The sequence below is a fragment of the Falco naumanni genome, chromosome 4 (genome assembly GCF_017639655.2).
Source record: "Falco naumanni isolate bFalNau1 chromosome 4, bFalNau1.pat, whole genome shotgun sequence".
NCBI lineage: Eukaryota > Metazoa > Chordata > Aves > Falconiformes > Falconidae > Falco > Falco naumanni.
The window spans coordinates 61698583-61717586 of NC_054057.1; the positions used below are offsets into that span (position 1 = coordinate 61698583).

Sequence of the window (19004 nt, forward strand, 5' to 3'; positions counted from 1 at the left end):
AATATTATTGTTTTACTGACCATCATGGTATTTTCTGGTAATAGATATTCTAAATATGTCTAATCTCATTGGTTTACCTTTCAGTGAAGTGTCTGATTCTGTGTCCCAGGGGAACTATTAATTGAGCAAGAAAAGGTGAAGGGAGGAGCTTGCATAAGGGGGGAGCTAGAAACAAACTGTGCCACAGGGAGACCTCTTAGGTTGGAACTGTGCTTATCATTGGAATTCCTCAAGGATCAGTAGGAGTCCCAGTCCTTTTGAGGATTTTCTCTAGTGACTATCACAAGAAGTATGTTTTCCGTAGTCACACTTCCTTATTACAAACCCACAAGCCACTGTCAACGCAGAGAACAACAAACAGGAGCACATGCATCAACACGCACCAAAATGGTACACATAGCCTTAAGGAATGGAAGAATTCTGCATTTCTGTGGGCAAAGCTGAAATCAGATTCCAAACCCTTCACATCTGCTGTCTCTTTTTTCCCTACCTTGTTGTCTGGCCCAAACTTGATCATATCTTGAGCAAATTCGGCTGTTGGCTTGACCCGCACAAATGCATGGACTCTCTTTTCTACTGCATCCATTCTAACTAGACAGGAAAAAATGGAAAAATCAACAATGTTGCATTCCCTGAAATGAAGCGTAAAGTTATTTTTCACAAAAAGGCAAGCTACAGAGCAGTCAAGTTTAAAAATGAAGTGTTGACAAATGTTCAGCTGCAGTTTCTATTCTTTATCAAAAGCAACTGTGGGCAAACAGTTGCTGAAAATTCTTTCCAGCATTGTTCTGCTCAAAAAACTGAGTGCATATGAAAAGAAGGGTCTTACTGATCATAATTTCCTCTGGGTATCAGGCCCATTAGTGTTTGCTAACCCAAGCTTTTCTTCCTCTTAGCCTTGCAAAGCAAAATAATTGCAGGAATATGAGATAGACTTTCTTTTGTCTTGCATTTTCTGTGCGTCAAGGCACAGGCAGTCTCCTGTTTTGTAACGTCAGTTCAGCCAGAACTGCATTTCAAGCTTCTGAGGCTTGACTAGGACGTGTTATAGGTGAAACCAAGCTTAAAGGAGCTCCACAGCACTGCAAAGGGCTGTGCGGCCCATTGATATGCCAACATTTCCAAGGCTCTGAGCAGCAAGTACCTTGTTTACAGTCTGTATCAAACACACATTGCTCATACCTTTTTAACCCTTTCTTTATGCTGATATGCAAAAATATTTTAAAGTTCCTAATGAAGAGTTGATCTTAAAAGTTTCCAGAAGAAAAAAACTCCTGGTAAAATTCTTGTGTTGTTCTTCTGGTCAATGCGGATTCAGTAAGTGGTTGCCAATATCCAGCAAGGCTAGAGGATCTGCTGACTAAAATCCACCAGAGGAGGGCTCAGGGGATACATCCAGCTGCTGAAGCCCCACCTGAGAAGCACGCACTGAGTATTTTTAAACCCCTGGAACATGCAGACCATCTTGACTATTTCCTACACACAAACTGTGCTCAATAGTTGTGTAATATCTAATGCCAACTTCTCATTTCAGAGAAAATCTTTTGCCTTTCTTGTATATTAAGTATTTTTATTTGTGATCTCTCCATCGCCTTATCTGCTATGACTGCTCTAAAAAGAAATGTAGAGATGTGAGCTGAACCAAGACTTCTCTTTATTTAAATTAGAGGTGAGCATTTGAACAACTACCTGATAAAGGTACCATGGGTGCCTTGTCCTTTTCCTAAACTACTACAGCGATGCCAACACAATGCCTGCTGTAGAATCCAAAATGGTGATAGGTTACTGTGACCATAATCTCTTTAGTATCAGGGACAGTCTTCAAATAAACAATCTGTGAAAAAGCATGGTGATAAAGTAAGTGCACAGACGTCATCATAAGGATTGCCACTAAGTGACACACACAGAAAGGTGCCAAAATATTTGCCAGCGCTGCATAAATAAAGGCAGGAGCAGCACAGGTACAAGAAAAATGGAGATAGACACAGTTTTAAAGCTGGTAGCTAGCGTGGAAATGATACTCATCTGGTTATCAGGATTGTTAGAGATCACAAAACTCCACTACACAAATATAACGCAGTGCTGGAGTGGTATGTGCCTTATTTCTTCAAAGCTGCAGCAAGAAGCACAGCAGGAAAAAGGAGCAAGGGAAAATTTTAGGCAAAAACTCTAATATGAATCAGAGACAGAACAAATTCCAAACAAGTGGCATTTTCCGCACTGCAACAATGCCCATTGTTCAACATTAGGACAAAAGTAATTACTCCTGGGGTTATTTGCTAACATTAGAAGACGGGAAGGAAACATGAAAACACCTCTCTGGCAGACTCCTGACCAGCAGTGTATAGACCATAAGCTCTCCAGCTCATTAGTAATACCCCAGGCATCCGACCACTCTGATTATTAATTGGTTATTTTGCCTGCAGTGGAATTTTTATTGAGGTAATACGAAAAAACCTACATGTTTATTGGTCAGCTAACCAAAAATGTTTCTGGCTCTTTGACCACTAAATCATTCTCCCCCAGTTTGAACAAGGCCAAGAGCAAGACTTGCCATTACTTTCGCTCATCATTCAGCACCTGAAACACAAACCAAGCAAGCAAAAATGTTCCAAACTCCAAGTTCCTTGATCCGTCCCTATACAGCAGATGAAGCCAGCAGGACTCTCCTATTTGTCTCAAGATTAACAAACTATTTATGCTCAGAATTAATGGAATCACAGTTATCTCTGCAATAGAGGCAGACGCCAACGTGCCCACACAAAGATTAGAGCCACAGAGAATTTTAGATGGGGGGTTTGGGGCTTTTTGGCACTGAAACACATAGCCAGAGCAGAGCAGTGTAGTTTTCAGCTCTGCTGGAGAGACCTGAGCTTATCCATTATGGACAGACAAAAGCTTGGGCCAAACCATAGAACAGAATCACCTAATAGTTTGTGCTTTGCAAACTTTCTTTTTATTCAGACGTTTGTTTACATCATACTGTAAAATACAGCTGTTTATTCAGTTTAGAGTAAGGGTTACAGTTTGCAAAGCACACAACAGCAGATTTATTTTATTCAGTATACCTTCCTAATGCATCTTCAGAAATTACAGGTGTGGTGTAATGCACAAATCTGTGAATTGGTGCACTTCCTAGCACAGCTAATTGACGTGTGATCTGTTCTACACAGAGAGTAGTGACAGATTCCCTGTAAAGAATTGTCTAATTCACTATCATCTTCCCGATTTCATTTCATTAACTAATGGCATAACAAGAAATTATCAGACATTTTGAATTAAATTGGTTGGAGGGAGGGAAAAGAGAAAGGGACACCCAAACCCCTATTCCTATGCTTTTCTTCCCCCCCATGTCAGAATTTGTCTACAAGGGAGTATTCTGGAATAATTACTACAAAATGAACTGTCCATGTCAGACCTGTTACTCTCTGCTCAAAGCACCATTTGTAGTTGACCTTAAACACCGGTGCAAAGGGGATGAAGTTCTTTCTATGACAGTCTCTCTCAACTGTCAGATCAAAATTTTCAGAAATAGGACCTTGTAAGTCAGCTTCTTACCTTTAGGTTTTGGCACCTAAAGACATCTAAATAGCGAAGTATTGGGTTGGAAGGGACTTTTAAAGGTCATCTAGTCCAACTCTCCTGCCACAGGCAGGGACACCTTCCACTAGCCCAGGTGGCTCCCAGCCCCGTCCAGCCTGGCCTTGGGCACTGCCAGGGCTGGGGCACCCACAGCTGCTCTGGGCAGCCCGTGCCAGTACCTCGCCACCCTCACAGGGAAGGATTTCTTCCTCATATCTGATCTCAGTCTGCCCTCTTCTAGTTTAGTCATTCTGCCTTGTCCTAAACATGAGACGCATACTGGGGAGGCAAAGCTGCTTTGGGGGGGGTGACCATTAGGCAGCTCCTAGGATTCAAACTCCAGTGATGCTTCCAGCATTGAATCCATCCAGCTGGACACCTAAAGCCCAGTTCTGCCCCAGCACCCCGGGCCATCTGTATGGACAGGACTACCTCTGCCCCAAGGAGAACAGGGGCGACAACAGTCCCAAATTACCTTCTGCCTTCCCAGCTGAGTGCAAACCAAGCAGAGTGTGGGCTGCGAGGCAGCTGGTGACACAGGTACTCTGATAATGGGGGCTTGGAGAGGTAACAGAAAAGGTGGGAGGAGGGCATGAGGATAGCTGGGATAACAGAGAATAGAGGGAGTGCCATGGACAGCCATACCCACAGCCCGGCTCGCTGGGGACATGAGCAAAGGAAGGTGATCTGAAAGGGGGCTGTGGGGACAGGGAAGGGATCATCCATGTTTCAGCAAACCTGGGGGGTGGTGGGAGTGGAGACTGCAGGAAGACAAGGCCTGAGGAGGGAAACAACATCTTGAGCAGGTGAGGCTGGGGGGCAGCGTGGGGGATAGCAAAGCCTATGGGGAAACATCACCTGAGGTGTGGGGAACAAAGCCTGGGGGCCGTACAAGGCCTTGAGGAGCGGGATGAGGCCTGGAGGAGCGGGACTGCGAGGCCAGGGGGCTGATGCGGCCTGTGGGGACAACACCGCCGGGTGAGACGGGTTACAAGGCCCTGAGGAGGAGGAGGCGACTTCCGGGGGCAGCCCCGGCTCCTCACCTACCTGCGCCCCCGCCTCAGCAGGGCCCGGGCGAGGAGAAGCCCCGGGGCTGTGTACGCCGTTGCCATGGCACCCGCCTCGTCCGGCAGCTCCCGGAAGTGGTGGAGGCGGAAATGGGAGGGGCGGGCGCCGCGCTACGGCGGCCGGGCGGGGACAAGGCGTGGGGGAGGCGAAGCGAGGCGGGGAGCGGCGGCAGCGGCCGGGAAGATGCTGGAGGCGGCGGCGGCTGAGCCGGAGCTGGACCCCGAGGACCTGGTGCATTTCTCGGTGGGGGATTTGCCTAGCCGCGGTTACGGTGTGATGGGCGAGATCCGGCGGCAGGGCAAGCTCTGCGATGTGACCCTCAAGGTGCGGCCCGGTCCGGGAGGGCTGAGGGACCCCCGGGCCCTTTGCCGGCGAGGAGGAGGCAGCTGGGGTCCCACGGGTGCCTTTGCGAGGGAGACAAGGCGGGGAGGTGAGGGCCCCTGTGGTGGGAGACGGGGGAGCTGAGACCCCTCCGGCCCCTATAGTGGGGAGATGGGGGAGCTGAGACACACACCCACACTCCGGCCCCTATGTTGGGGGGACGGGGGAGCTGAGAAATCCCCCCCCAGGCCCCTGGGGTGGGGAGAATGGGGAGCTGAGACACCCCACCCCACCCCGGCTCCTGTGGTGGGGAGAAGGGGGAGCTGAGGGCCCCCCCCCTTCCCATGGCTTTTGGCAGTGTAGAGTGATGGTGCTAACACCCCCCCCAGCCCCTGTGGTGGGGTATCAGGGGGTGTTGGGCCTCCCCAGTCCTGGGGGGGTCTGTGAGGGCTCCTGGGGGTGAGAGGGGTGCCGAGCACGCCCAGCCCTGGGTGGGTGCAGGGATGTGTCAGTGACACCCTGTCGCTGATGCTGCCCCTTCACCACAGAGGTGATGGAAATGGAGCCTCCATCTCCCTTGGGGCCATCAGGGTTTCTCCAGCAGCCAGGAAGAGCATTTAAATAAAATACCTTGTTTGGGAGGAAAGGGGGCACCCCAGACCCCCCACCATGTTTGGGTGCTGGTCCCGGCTCTGGGGAGCGCTTCGGGGGGGACACGCTGTGGATGGGGTTGGTGCAGGTTTGTGGACCAACCTCTGCCTCAACCCATGGGAGAAGAGACTTTTTCCCTAGGAAAGCTTTATTTTTTAAGAACATCCACTTTCCTACATCAAAGAAATAATCTGTAACAGTGGTAAATCCTCAGGATCATGTTCCTGGCTCTGTGGGGTTGGGCTGGAAGGGTTTTGAGAGCAGCCGGCGCCGGGCAGGAGATGCTGGAGTCCTGCAGAGCAGGAGCTCACAGGCAGAGCAGCTTGTTGTGGGGTGGATGCAACGTGTCGGCTCCTAGGATTGGTTGAGTCATTCCAGAATTAATGCTGAAGTTTAATTAAACAAGAAGGTGTTTCCCAGCCTACTCATGCTGAAACTTTTCAACCTACCTCCTGCTGCTGAAGAAGGAGCCGGTGAGGGTTTTGCCTGTCGTGGAAACCACAGGATGCATGATTGGGGTGCATCCCTGGGCTGTGTGGGTCTGCTGCGTCCCCATAGACCAGCTATAGCCCCCTGGAAAAAGGGGCTACATCACGGGCTGAAGTGCTGTGAAGAGCACAGCTGTGCGCTGATCCTCCTTGGTGGAGATTGTACCCTCTAGGATGTGGTATTTGTGACTGTCTGTGCCATAACCTGGGGGCATTCTGTGACAAAACTGGTTTGTGATGGAGAATGCCATTTTGTTAGAATTAAACTGTGTATTGGTGCATCTGAGGTGGCTTTTTGTTGCAGAAGGAAATTCTTAGGTCCTGTGGGTCCTGTATCTCTGGAATCACAGTGGTGAGCCAGCTGTGGGTCCCCTCTCTGGGGCTGGGCTGCTCTGTGTCATCCGGAGGGAGACAATAGCAATGAGGTATATGACCCCAGCCTTATATCAAATAAACGCCTGACCTTTGTTCTACAAAACTCTTCTGAATAAGTTTCCATTTCTGTAGGTTTACCTTAGCAAAATGCTTTTTAAAATCTTACTTATCTCGCTTTGTGTTTCTTCCGCTGCAGGGTGGGAAAACTTTTAAAGCCTTGAGGGCTGAAGGAGCTCTCTGGTCCAGCTGTCAGAATGAGCACCCTGACAGTGCTGGGCAGCTTTATGGATGAGAGCATCATGTTGGCCTTGCTTTCTTTTTTCCTTTTATTTTCTCTTTTGTCTTGTTCCAGGGACTGTTGTTATCTGGGGAGAGTGCAGAGCCTTTCATCCATACAAAAGTTTAAAATATACTTGAGAAAGATGTCTCTGCCATTCTTAAAATTAGTCTTAACTTTCTCCAGTGCCTGGTTAATTCTTTATTATGCTGAAGAAAGATCCCAGCAACGACTGATGCATTTGGCAGAGGGCTGACGGTGTGTTTCCGTGTTGGTTCAAACAGTCCTGCTTTCCCTCGTACATACACAGCCTGAGAATCCAAAACACTTTGTTCGTTAGATTCCTCTTGCTGTATTGAGTCGCCACGTCAAAATATGCCACCTCTTTGCTGCTTCTGCCTCTCGACATCAGATTTCTCAGTGCCTGTGTGTCCTGTGGTGATTGAATTAGTGCAGCCTGCTGAATCCAAGCCAAATCTTTGATCCCCATTGTTCAGTACAGGGTGTCTTCTGTAGCTGCTGAATGTTTAAGAAGTAATTTTTTCTGAGCTGGACTTCGGAGGTGGCTTTGAATCAGTTAGCTACCTTGAACACAGCTGACGCAAAACATGCTTTCCCTGACCTTGCTCAGGAACGCTTTCCACATGCGTCGATGAAGCTGTAAATCCTGTGTGATGCAGAAAGTGCCTGCCAAGTGAGTTGTCTAGCAGGGATGGCGTTTGAATGCTTTTTACCCAAAATGAAGGTAGGAAAAGCACTGAGAAGCATTTAAAGTCCATAACTGAAGGAAACCGTAGTAGGTCCTGATGTGTGTTGCACTGCTGAAGTGAGATTGTTACCCTTTTTATCAGTCTTAGTACTTTTTGGCTGTCATGTCTGTAAAGAAAAAAAAGCAGCCAAACACTATTTTGGGCCAGAAGTTGGATTCCTCCTGATGGTGATCACTTTCAGGCTTGTGGCTGTAACAGGAGCAAGCTGTGTTGTTGCAGCACAGTTCAGGTTTTTAGTGGCCTCTCTACAGATATCAGCATTGGGGTCAATGGCTGTAAATGATTCTCCCAGCTCACAATAAATGTTTGCTGTACAAACAGGCCTAAAATTGTTAGGAAGTGTCAGTACTCTTGTTTGTTTGTTTTAATTATTCCCCTTGTAAAACCAGGTGAGCATTCATTCAGTAAATAGGAGGGGCAGAATTTGTTCTCCTTTCTCAAAAACTGTCTTGCTATGGTTCATGCCGCTCTGCGGGAGATGGTGCTGCCTCAGCAGCTGGGCTTAGATGCGATTAAAAGCAATAAGTGCCGATTTGAATGGCTCCCTTGGAGTTCCGATTATTCAAACTCAGCTTAGGGAAATCTGTCACTGCTTCTCGTGATCGCCCATGTGAAAATAGGGCAGTAAGTGAGCTGCATGTCTTTCCAGCCGCTTAGGATGTGTTCATCGAGAGCCAAAGCTCCTTTCCTGCTTGGACAGTCAAGCCTACAGATTTGAAAAGTCCTTTTCTATTCCTGTCTCTTAAATAGCTGCAGCTCAGAGCTCCTTTAGAAGATGTTCCATCACAGACATCTGTCCTTTCAGTCTCCCTTTCGTGAGTCTTTGAAATGTTTAATTAAACAATGATTTGAGGATGATTTGATAGAAATGCATGTGAATAAACTGAAGGGAGGAGGGAAGCAAGGAGGCACACCTTATTCTGTGGTTAGTTCATTTTCCTTTGGTGAAAGTACAATTTTTGCTTACTAAAGTCAAACTTCTGCTACTGCTTTCTTCTCTCAGAATCACCAGATTGTCTGTTGGTCTAGTCTTGTGGCCTTTAAAAAAAAAAAAAAAAATCAACCAAAATTGTTTTGTCAGTTTAACCTGACCAGAGTAATATTTTAGAAGAGTGAGACTCCTGTTTCTCTGCTCATCTAATATTGGTGGGTTGGCAAAGCTGATGGTTGCGTCTGCAACAGAGAAACGCCAAGCCCAGAGCGATCATCAAGCACGCAGAAAGGAGGCTTCCTTACTTTTTTTAAGTTTGGTGCGTTTTGAGGCTTTTAGCTACAAGTACAAGTGTGTCAAGTGGTTTGAATGGAGTTACTTCAAATTCAGTTTTCAGTTTTGGACTATATGCTTCGAGGTGTGATAGGAGCCTCTGAAACCAGGGCATCCTGCAAAGCCAGCAGAGAAGCAGCCGTTCTCTGCACGCCTCCCCATCCCCTGCATCTGGGGCCAAACTGGGGGTTCCAGCCATGGGCTGAAGTTTGAATTGTCCACGTTTCTCAGGCTTGAAATGGGCTGTGAGCAGCAAAGTCTATGCATGTGCTGGGAACGGGTCCAAACTGAATGCACCTAGTGTCTCTGGCGTGGAGCAGAACGAGGTCTCTGGGTGCCCCCAGCTATGGGTCAGATGTTACTGCAGCTACAGATGGCTGGGTTTTTCAGATTAAATCAGTGAGGTTTGACTTCTGCATCCCCCAGAAGCTGGATATAAAGGACTTTCAAGCTGTCTCCACGTTTGGAGACTTTTGGGTTGTTTCCTGGCTGCCTTTGCAGTGCTGTCATGCTCCTGTCCAGGCAGTACGCTGCTTCTCCCTGGAGCTCTTTCCTCCCAAGAGCGTTTCACCCTTAGCATCATTTTTGGTCTAAACATGAACTAGGAGTCCTCAGTTTTTTGTACTACCAGCACTGCTGTTGATTTTACTTTATTGGTAGAAATTGATTCACATCTTACTAAGCTCACAGGGTGAGAAAAGCTCTGTGTTAAAGGTTTGAGCCCTCATTGCTTTGGTTTCCTATACACAATAGCATGGCAGAACCTTTCCCACTTATTTTACAGTGAATTTATCATCTTTTTTTTTTTTTTTTCTCTCCTATGTGTGTGTGTGTTCTCAAAGTGTTTTAGAGCTCATAAATAAATGCTGCAAAAGTGTGAAGAATTTCAGTTCACTGACAAGTGTGGGCATTTGGGGGTGTTACTCCCTGATCTGCTTTTTAACTGCAGAAAAGAAGCTGCTCAGTATTTGTGCTCTTCCTGAGCATTGTTTTTTGAAGACAAATATCCCCTCAAGACAAAAGCTGCTTGGGCAGCTTTGTTTTCTGGAGTTGGCATTGTCTGCTTGAGGCCAAGGTACAAGTGCTCTCTGAGGACACATCAGCAGCTTGCTGGAAGCCTGCGGACTGCACCACCCTGTAAAACAGGGAAGCAGTGCTCATCTTATTCCTTCATTGACAAATTTGAGGGGAGAAAATGTCTTTACAGCTCCTGCTCGCTCCAGTTGGAGCCAGAAGGAGAGCTCAGTGCCAGGCTGCCACCTCCAGTGATCTTGGCTCTGTCAAAAGAGAGGTTTGTGCTTGTCTAAATCCTCAAAGAGCAAAGTTAATGTGAACTCCTCTTATTATTGCTGCTTCTCGTTTGGTTTTGAATCGCTTGAATGCCGTATTTCCATGACTAACTCCAAGAGTAATTAGAAAAGTCTCTTAAAAAAAATAATGCAAGCTTGGAGAGTTAAAATATTTCTGAGCTGCAGGGAGGTTATATTATTTGTTTCATATACGATCCGAGTTGGACTGACAGGTGATAGTCCTGTTGGCTTTTCTCAGCTTCTAATCACAGCTTTTCCAAAGCAGACTGTTAACTTGAAACCCTCCAAACTCAGCAGACGCACCTGAGAGAGCTGCTGCTGCCAAGCAGTCGTGGAGCTGGAGGAGCCTCCCCTTGTCCTGCCGTGGCAGATAAGTGGAATTCCAGACAGCTTAGACTGCCTGTGTAATTTCAGCAAGGTCCTTGAAAAACCCTGTGCCTGTCTGCTCCGCAGATGTTTGAGCATGTTTGAGATCCTTAAGGAAAATGAGCTTGGTAGGAGAGAGAGAATATCTTATTATTTGAAGAAGCTGGTAGATTTAAAGAACAGATTATCTGTTATGCACATGAGACCTTGAGCTTAACGATCTTGTGGTACAGCGGTAACAAGCTACTTTGGATTACAATTGGACTTGGTTTTTCACCCAAGGTCTCAGCTAGCGTCAGTGCTGTTCCCCTTATATAAAAGATGAGTATTTTTAGTGCTTTATGAAGACATTAAACCTGAAGCGTTAGCAGAAACCACACATTTCTGCACTAAGCTTTTTACTCTGTTTTTTTGAGCATGGCAAAAAGGCTTTACTGTCTAACTACTAAAAATTAGTCTAGACCACTGGTTTTTGTTTGCTTTTCTTAAAGCAAAAGTTGTCCTATGGTTTCAGGTGGGCTTCAGTGATCTGGAGATTTAACCTGGTGTCTGGCAGGGCCACTGGCAGATACTTCTTGCCTGGGTAGGAGCTGGATGCTGCAGGATGAGTTAAGAGCAGAGGCTGGGCGTTCTCTGTGTTGCTGTAGGGGTTGTTGGAGTACAGGAGAGATTTGGCATTACTGTTCTGAGGAGGTTGGAGGAACCTGGCAGGGAACCAGGGTGCCCACAGCTTGAGGGGCCCTCAACTGTTGAGTTAACTCGCAGCCTGGCCGGGGCTGGAAGGGCCCCCTGGAGCCCCCCCAGCCCCCACCCCCCTGCTGAAGCAGCTCTCCCAGGGCAGGCTGCACAGAGCCACGTCCCGGCGGGTTGGGATGGCTCCAGAGAGGGAGACCCCACAGCCTCTCCGGGCAGCCTGTGCCAGCGCCCGGCACCCTCCGGGGAAAGAAGTTTGTCCCCAGGTTCCGCAGGAGCTGCCTGTGGTGCAGCCTGTGCCCGCTGCCCCTTGTCCTGCCGCTGGGCACCCCTGGCAGGAGCCTGGCCCCGTCCTCCTGCCACCGCCCTGGAGGCGCCTGTGGGCATCGATAAGGGCCCCCGAGCTGCTCCTCTCCAGGCTGAACAGTCTGCTCCTCTCCAGCCCTCTCGGCCTTCCCTCCTGCAGGGGAGGCTCCCGTCCCCTCATCAGCCTCGCTGGCCCCTCTCCCGTAGCTCCCTGCCTCTGGAACTGGGAGCCCAGCATGGACCCAGCGCTGCAGATGCAGTGTCCCCATGGCAGAGCAGAGGGGCAGGATCCCCTCCCTTGACCTGATGGCCACACTGCTCACGCACCCCGGGGTCCCATCAGCGTTCCTGGCCGCAACACCCTCAAGTTTGGTTTTGCTGGTCCTTCAGGAGCATGAGGCAGGGCTGGACCAATCCCTCGGGATGCTTCCCTTCCCCTGTCCTCGTGGAAAATGGAGGCAATGGGGACCAGCAAAGCAGTTTGGCTCCTCTCAGTTGGACATGGGTTATCTGGGAACGTGTGTTTGTTGTACATGCAAAAGGGATGGCTTTCCTAGGTCAGAGCAATTCGTTACCATCATACCAGCAGGTCTGTCATTAGTCTAGACCAGAAGGGTGTCTGACTTAATGGCATCAGTCGCTTGGCTTTGCACAGGCCAGGTTTGATGTAAACTCTTTCACATCTCATCCGGCTGCTATTTGGGAGGGAAGGGGTGGGTAGGGAGGAAGGGTATTTATTTCAATACCTGAATTTTTATACAAGATCTCTTAAACTTCAGTATTCCGCTATTTTCTGTCTAACAAAACTTCGCTGTGATGGCTTGGACACTAGCTTAGTTTCTGCTGCATCCTCTCTGTGACTTGCATGACAGCGTCACGTCAGGAAAGATGCTCTTTGGCTTGGGTTTGGGGTTTTTTTTGTTTTCTTTTGAGAAGGTCTTTGCAGGAGAGAACTTGAGAGACTTCTCAGCTGTGCAGAGTAATGATGTCGTGAAAACAATAGATGCCTGTATTACACCTACACCATTTTTCTATGGAGAAAGCTTCATCGTACCCTGGAACTTGTTAACATTTTGTGGGAGTGTAAGGGAAAGCATGCCTTTTGTTAGCCAGTTAGAGAACGTTTTGAAAGGGAATTTTGTGGTCAGAAAAGACACTTTGCCAGCAGTGGTGCTGTTTGTGTTTCTGGTAAACAGTATATTTTGCTATGAAAGAAAGGCACCTAAAATTATTTATTATGAAATTGCACATCCTTGCATAAAGGGGGAAATATTCTGGAAGATGAGATGTTTTGCTCAGGCTTTGAAAGGGGTGGCAGTCCTGCCTGAAGGAGTTATACGCAAGCATCTTCCCAGTGAGCTTGCTGATGTGGAGTTCCTGGGGTATTTCTCTTTTCAGTGCTTGTATAAATAGCTACTTCTGGCTTAGTGTTGTGAATATGATTGAGTTTGTGATGATTTCATTTGTGCTTGGAGACAGTCCTGAACTCCAGGCTCAAAAAGCAGAAGATAAATGCACTGATTTGTGTTTAACTCAACAGGAGCACCTGATTTCCCTAACATCACAGGTATTGCCATGGAACAGTCTGTTCTTGCAAACAAGAACTTCCACCTCCAGCTGAAAGCTGAAATCCCCAACCGAGACTCTGGTTTAGACACACATCCCACAGAGCGAGGGAGGCCAAACACTGAGCGACATCCCAGCTTACAGAGATTTCTTGACAGCTTCCCCCAGGACGTTAGGTAGGCAATAAAATCCTGCTGCCAGCAGGGAGCTCTCGGGGTCGGATGCATCCTGCCCTTTGGACACCTCAGTCCTGGGGGGTATGCAACAGTATATAAATATAAAATAAAAAGGAAGATCATTGGAGACAATTCTTGAATATGGATGGAAAGGGCAGCTGGTTCCAAAGGCTGCGTGGCCAAGTGCGAGCTGCTCTGTAAAATTGTAACAGGAATGGAGCAGACCATCTTTGCTGGCTGCACTTAATGAGGACAAAAATGGGTTTTTTCTCAATCAGACAAAGCTTTATATATATATAATTTAAAAAATTTTTTTGTTCTTCTGGTACTTCTGGAATGTGATGGATTTTGGGTGAGGGGGAACCTGTCAGCTGTAGGGTGGAATGATACCAAGAAAAGCCTAGAGCTCTTTCACTTTCATATTAGACTTGTGGACTGTAGCATGACTCCATCAGGTGTAGGAAAGCATATTTATTTGGCTATAAGGAAAGGAAATCATTTGGCTCTGGAGATAGGAGGCAGTTTTTGAAACGGAAGATGCAAGGATGAATCAAGGGGACATAATGCTGTGTGCTCATGCTCAGAAGTATTTTTCATCTTCTGCAGGAAAAACAGGTATTGTCCTTTGCCTGCAGCAAGAAATTTAGTTGTTCCTTTGGGACTTGCCATTAAGTGCTGATGGTATGAGCATAATGAGAGCTTCTAGACCAGATATCCCAATTTATAAATCTCCCTGAGGGCCCTCTATCATTACAGGAGCAAGTTTTAGAGAGGAGGAATAAAAAAAGGAATTGCAGGTTTTGTCTTGTCCAGTACCTGGAAATAGTTTCCGTTCAGCTGTTGGCGATCGCTGCGTCAATCAGCTCTTTGCTGATGCAGCTCTGTGGATCTCGCTGCTGACAGGAGCCAGTCCCAGTCGTCCCCCTTCCCCTGCTATGACAGCAGAAAATTATTCCTTTTTTTCCCCAGCTTATTTCTGTTTTATTGCCCTGAACAGCAAGGCCAGGTAGGTGCTAGCACCGCGCAAGGGAAGCAGTTGTGAACAGCCTGGCTTCTCCTGTGCTGTCCAGCTGCTCCCCACGCATTGACAGGGACCGAGCTGAGGCAGGAGGCTGAGCCCTGCCTGGGGAGCTGAGGCTTCTCCCTGCAGGTAACCAAAACAAACTCTGGTTAGTTCAAACCCTGCCTTGCCTGTGCAGGGTCATCCCCAGCACAGTTAATCTGTTACATGGGGCATTCCCCAAGGTAAAATCCATTCCTTGACAAAGGGCGAGTGCTGAGGGAACGATCCTGTCCCTTTCAGCTGCTCGGAGCTGGAAGGGTGGTGCCACCAGACACAAAGTATTTCATCCTTGTGATGATACAGCTCTCATTAACACGTCAGGGGTCTTGCTGAATGACTATAAATGATTGCTTTTGCAATAACCAGGCGTATTTATATATAATGAGGCTGTTTGGTGGCAGCCCATTGTGGGTTGAGATCATGGCGATGCATCCCTGAAACTGGAGCGCAGTGGGAAACTTCAGCTCTGCACAGACTCTTGGACAGTGCTAAAATCTGTTGTATTGAGGCTTGGAGCATAAAGTATCTCTTCTGGTTTGATCCCTTTGTGCCTTGCCTTGGGAGGAACGTGGGCAGTGGTGATGCATTTTAATATATGTATCCATGAGAGAGGCAAGGTCAAAAAAAGGCTTGTGCTGCAAGCAGGAGGCAGAGGTCTGGAGCTGCAGCGCTGAATTCCTTGGAAGAAAAAGGGCAGGTGGGTCAGACAGTATTTGGCCGGCTCGGCGGTGATGTTACTGGTGGCTCTCTACATGCCACGGTCTTTCACCGCTGCCCAGAGAGCAACAGCGTGATGGCACGTAGAAAAACAAAGCACTGATTGACCTTGTGCTTGAGGGAGAGGGAAGCGTGAGCAGTGCTGGCAAGCTGTTTGAGGGCTGAGAAATCCTGGGGCACAGACTGGGCAGATCTTGGTGACTGAAACTGGTGAATTTAACCATGGTGTAGATGGCTATCTGACCCACAGATCCGTTTAAAAACTACATTTACTTTAAAAATAAACTTCAAGCTGGTGTTGTGTTTGTATTTCACAGTTATTTGCCAAAACAGAGGGCTTTTTCTCATTGTTGGCTAACAGTAGAACCTTGGTGTTTTGAATAAACACAGCCTTGCTGTTGAAATTGGTATTGGCTTTAGTTATAAAGTTAACTTTGGTTATAACTAAAGGATTGCTCTATGCATTTGAAGCAGGTGTATCATTTTAATGGGTGCCTATTCAATCTTAATACAACTTTCTATTTTTAAAAAGTGAAGGGACATTTGAATAGCTGTGATTTTTGGCAGATTGTGTTTGGGTGGAAATTAAATTCTGCTGAATTGTTTTTCTTGCACACTCAACCACATTGTATACTGCCCAAATAGGAGCACTCATCCAAACTTGTCTTGCAGTTAAGAGATATATTAAGTCAAAGGGTTGCAGCTGGACTGACTTGTTCCGGGCACCACAATGTCTTTCAAAATTTTAGAGATATGAGGCCTTTTTCTTCCACTTTGTTTCAGGCCAGAGAAATAGTGAAAGCTAAAATGGAGCTTTCCTGTGTTTTGGGGCATTTGAGACACCCAGGAAGGGGTTTCCCTGCAGAAGCTGGGTGCTCCTGGTCAGTGACTGCAGTCTTCTGCCTTCTAGTTGAAAACATTTTCAGCAAAAAATAACCCTGCTGTTTTAAAGAAGACTGGCATCTCGCATGACAGAAATAGCCTGGGGTTTTTAATTAGCCCTTTGCCCTTGACCAAGGAACAGACCTCTCTTGTGCTGCAGGCTTCATCTATGGGCATGTATTTCTTGCTTTAGCAGCAGTATCTGTCCCCCAGCTCTGAAATGATGCTGGTAACACTTAGACCTTCCTCTGCATGTGGCAGTGAGGAGCTGAGGAACTAACAAGGAAAGGCCAGGTCCTGCCGCTGGGCTGCTGGAGCCATCCTGCCACTTCCACCAGGTCTGTATGAGATGTCCCCAGCTGGCCAGCGCTGTGTGTGATGCGGGAGGGGTACAGCATTAAGGTATGTAGATAATGAGACCCATTTAATTAGCTTCACTGGTGTTTATTCGTCCCATCAGTGGGCTGGGCCAGGAGCAGCTGCAGGCACGCTTGGTGGAGTGGCTTCATCCATGGAGCGGCTTCATCCACGGGTAGGAATGGGCTGGGAAGCACCAGAGCTTGCCAAGCAGGTCTGGTGCTTCTGAGCCTCGGGGCTGGAACGTGGACAGGCTGAGCAGTGAGTTAGTCATCGTCATCAACCAGGTTGCGGCTGGTCATATATAAACCTTTCCCCAGTGAGAAGTCTCAAATGAAGAGCTTCAGTGCCCAAATCTCCTTATTTACCTATCTTAATCCTGTATCTCTTGTGCTTCCCTCATAAGCAGCACCTTGGTCAGTCGTTTACACGGAGAGATGAACAGAAGCAAAGTTTTTCGTGCGCATGTGTGCTCCACTTGGCATTGGCCCCGCAGAGTAAGGAAATGAAAACACCGCAGCCACGGACACAGAGAGGTTTTGTCAGCTTTCAGGGGTGTGCAGGTTCTTGAATCGCTTCCTTCTTTTTACAGGCTTTTCTCATTAAACTCGGTGTATTTGTAATAACTTAAATCTCTTGTGTTGGAGAGGTCAGGCCAGAGTTTGCACTGGCTTACAAGAGGCTGTGTAAAGTCAGGGTAGGGAGCCCTGCTCTGTATACGTTCGTTACTTAAACAGGACTAGGGCTTGTGGCCTTGAGCTCAGTCCCCTCTTTGACTGTGGGCTCTTTTGCGAGTCCTGACAGTCTCAACTCCTTCTGCCAGAGATTCCCTGGCCCGCTGTGTGCATGCAAGGAAGCTGCTGTTGATATTACACGTAGAGGGAGCGCAGGTTGTGCCTGTACTGTGGTCCAGCACTTGCTGTAGCACTGGTAAAGCTGCCATCTTAATTTCCATGCTTGTCCTTACTGGCTTGCCACTATAAAATATCCATCCTCTTGGTTTTGTTACCTTATTCTTTTCTGCTTCTTCCCTCTCTCTCTCCTGGAACATAATCTTAGCCCTTGTCTGCCAAGCAAGCCCTCTTATTCCTGCCTTTATCTCCATCACGGTCTGGCTCCTGCTCAGCTGTCTTGGGAGCTCGTCTCCTGCTCAGCACCAGCACAGGAGGGCAGGAGGTGGAGGTGAAGCATGAGAGAAATTAATGACTGAGCAGGGAAGGAAACAGAGCAGCAGAATATTTGCTGGTATTTGTGGCACAGCTCTCAAATCTTGGAGCCTCTGGGACATTTTACACATGGGTTTGGGTTAGTAGAAGAGATTGATGCTGACCTTTCCCCAACCTGAGCTCACAAGTGACTGTACAAGTATATACATGAGGGTTGGTTTTTTTTCCCATAAGTTGTAGTAGTCCATACCATTTCACTTGCTGCTTTTGTTCTGGGCATTGGGAACATGGCAAAATCCAGGACAGCAGGGTTTGTGCAGGGTAATCCAGGCACAGGGGACAGCATGGGCAGGGCTTCAGGCACACCTACGCTGACCAGCGCAGAGACAAGGCTCTCCAAAAGTGGTCCTGCCATTGCCAGGCTGGAGCAAGTCTTGGAAGCAGTTTGACTAGATATTTGCAGCAATATTTTAAATTGGGAAGCTTGGGCAGAGCAGACTTGACTCTGCACCTGAGGCATGCAGTGCCAGGAGCTGACCACATGCTAAATGTTTGTGAGTCCCAGTCATCGTGCAGGCGGGCACGCACAGCGAGCAGCTGTGTGGTCAAGCTGGGTTTGTAACAGCATTTGTGGCAGTTGAGTATGCTTTTGTTTAAAAAGGAAAAAAAATCCTGCTTGCTTATGTATCTTTTGTAGTGCCCAATTCCTCCTTGTCTTTTCTTTGTTTTCTACCCCCCCCCCCCCTTGCCATGTGTCAGGAATTTTGCTTTCTAAACTCCCAGCCATTTGTATTTACTGGGTGTGAGAGCTCTGGGCCTAGACAGAGAGGCAAGGCACTGTTGGGAACTGTAAAAACCCTGAACACAAACATTTTTGTTAATAAGCTGCCTAGACATGAAAGAGTGATGAAGGTTTTTGAAGGGAAGTGCAGAAGAGAAGGGCTTCTTGGATGACCTGGCAAGTAGAGGACCTGCTGTGCCAGCTTGTTTGTCCTAGCAAAACAAAAGTCAAATGAGAAAATCTTGCTGAAGTGGGGAAAAAAAGGCAGTTCCACACAAGTTTGGATGGGCATAGACTGGTGTGAGTCAGGTTAGACTGGAAATTAAGGCGGGGGGAAAGCTTTGAACCAACAGAGAGAGGTCATCAGAGCAAAGACCTGTGTAACTCAGAAGAGGACAAAATATTGTGTAGTGTCTGCAGCTGGGAGATGTGAAATCGGAGATGCAAGAAGCCCCTGCCAAGCCTTGCTCCATATGGATCAGGAATGCTCTTCAGAGGATACAAATGGGAGCAGGTACAGCACAGCTGGTGAAAGTGAGCTTGCAGAGATTTAAAGATGAGCCATATGATCCTTTGGGTTATAGCGAAGGGGACTGGCTGTGAGCGTAAGCTGAAGGTATGTGAGGGTGCCGAGAAGAAGCAGGAATTTAACCTGTAAGCTGGTCATTGGCTCAGAGGCCAAGCTAGGGAAGAGGGAACGGGCAGCTGTGTCACCCAGATTTTAGCTTTGCAGAAATATCGGAACCTGGGACTGGCGTTGAGCCTTCACGGCTGTGCGCGGGGCGTCCTGGGATCAGGCGGGTGATGTGGGATCGGTGATTGCCA

At 47.7% G+C, this 19004-nt stretch overlaps 2 protein-coding genes across 8 annotated transcripts in view; one reads left to right on the forward strand and one right to left on the reverse strand.

Annotated features, from left to right (window-relative positions):
* The window catches only part of KIF9 (kinesin family member 9), a 30114-nt gene extending 25402 nt beyond the window's left edge, over positions 1–4712 (reverse strand). For all 6 annotated transcript variants that reach the window (XR_005827489.1, XM_040591448.1, XM_040591449.1 and 3 more), the window contains exons 1-3: positions 4630–4712; positions 1690–1834; positions 491–591 (exon numbers count right to left, since the gene is read on the reverse strand). Coding sequence is in view for 5 of the 6 variants with exons in the window: in XM_040591448.1 (XP_040447382.1) it covers positions 491–591; positions 1690–1705 (117 nt within the window). In the remaining variant the exon portion in view is untranslated. The remainder of the gene's footprint in view (positions 1–490; positions 592–1689; positions 1835–4629) is intronic.
* A 37-nt stretch (positions 4713–4749) lies between these two features.
* The window catches only part of KLHL18 (kelch like family member 18), a 29269-nt gene continuing 15014 nt past the window's right edge, over positions 4750–19004 (forward strand). The window contains exon 1 of one of the 2 annotated variants that reach the window (XM_040591452.1): positions 4750–4974. In XM_040591452.1, the coding sequence (XP_040447386.1) occupies positions 4834–4974 (141 nt within the window). In that variant the 5' untranslated portion in view covers positions 4750–4833. The remainder of the gene's footprint in view (positions 4975–19004) is intronic. The other variant, XM_040591453.1, reaches the window with a different exon arrangement.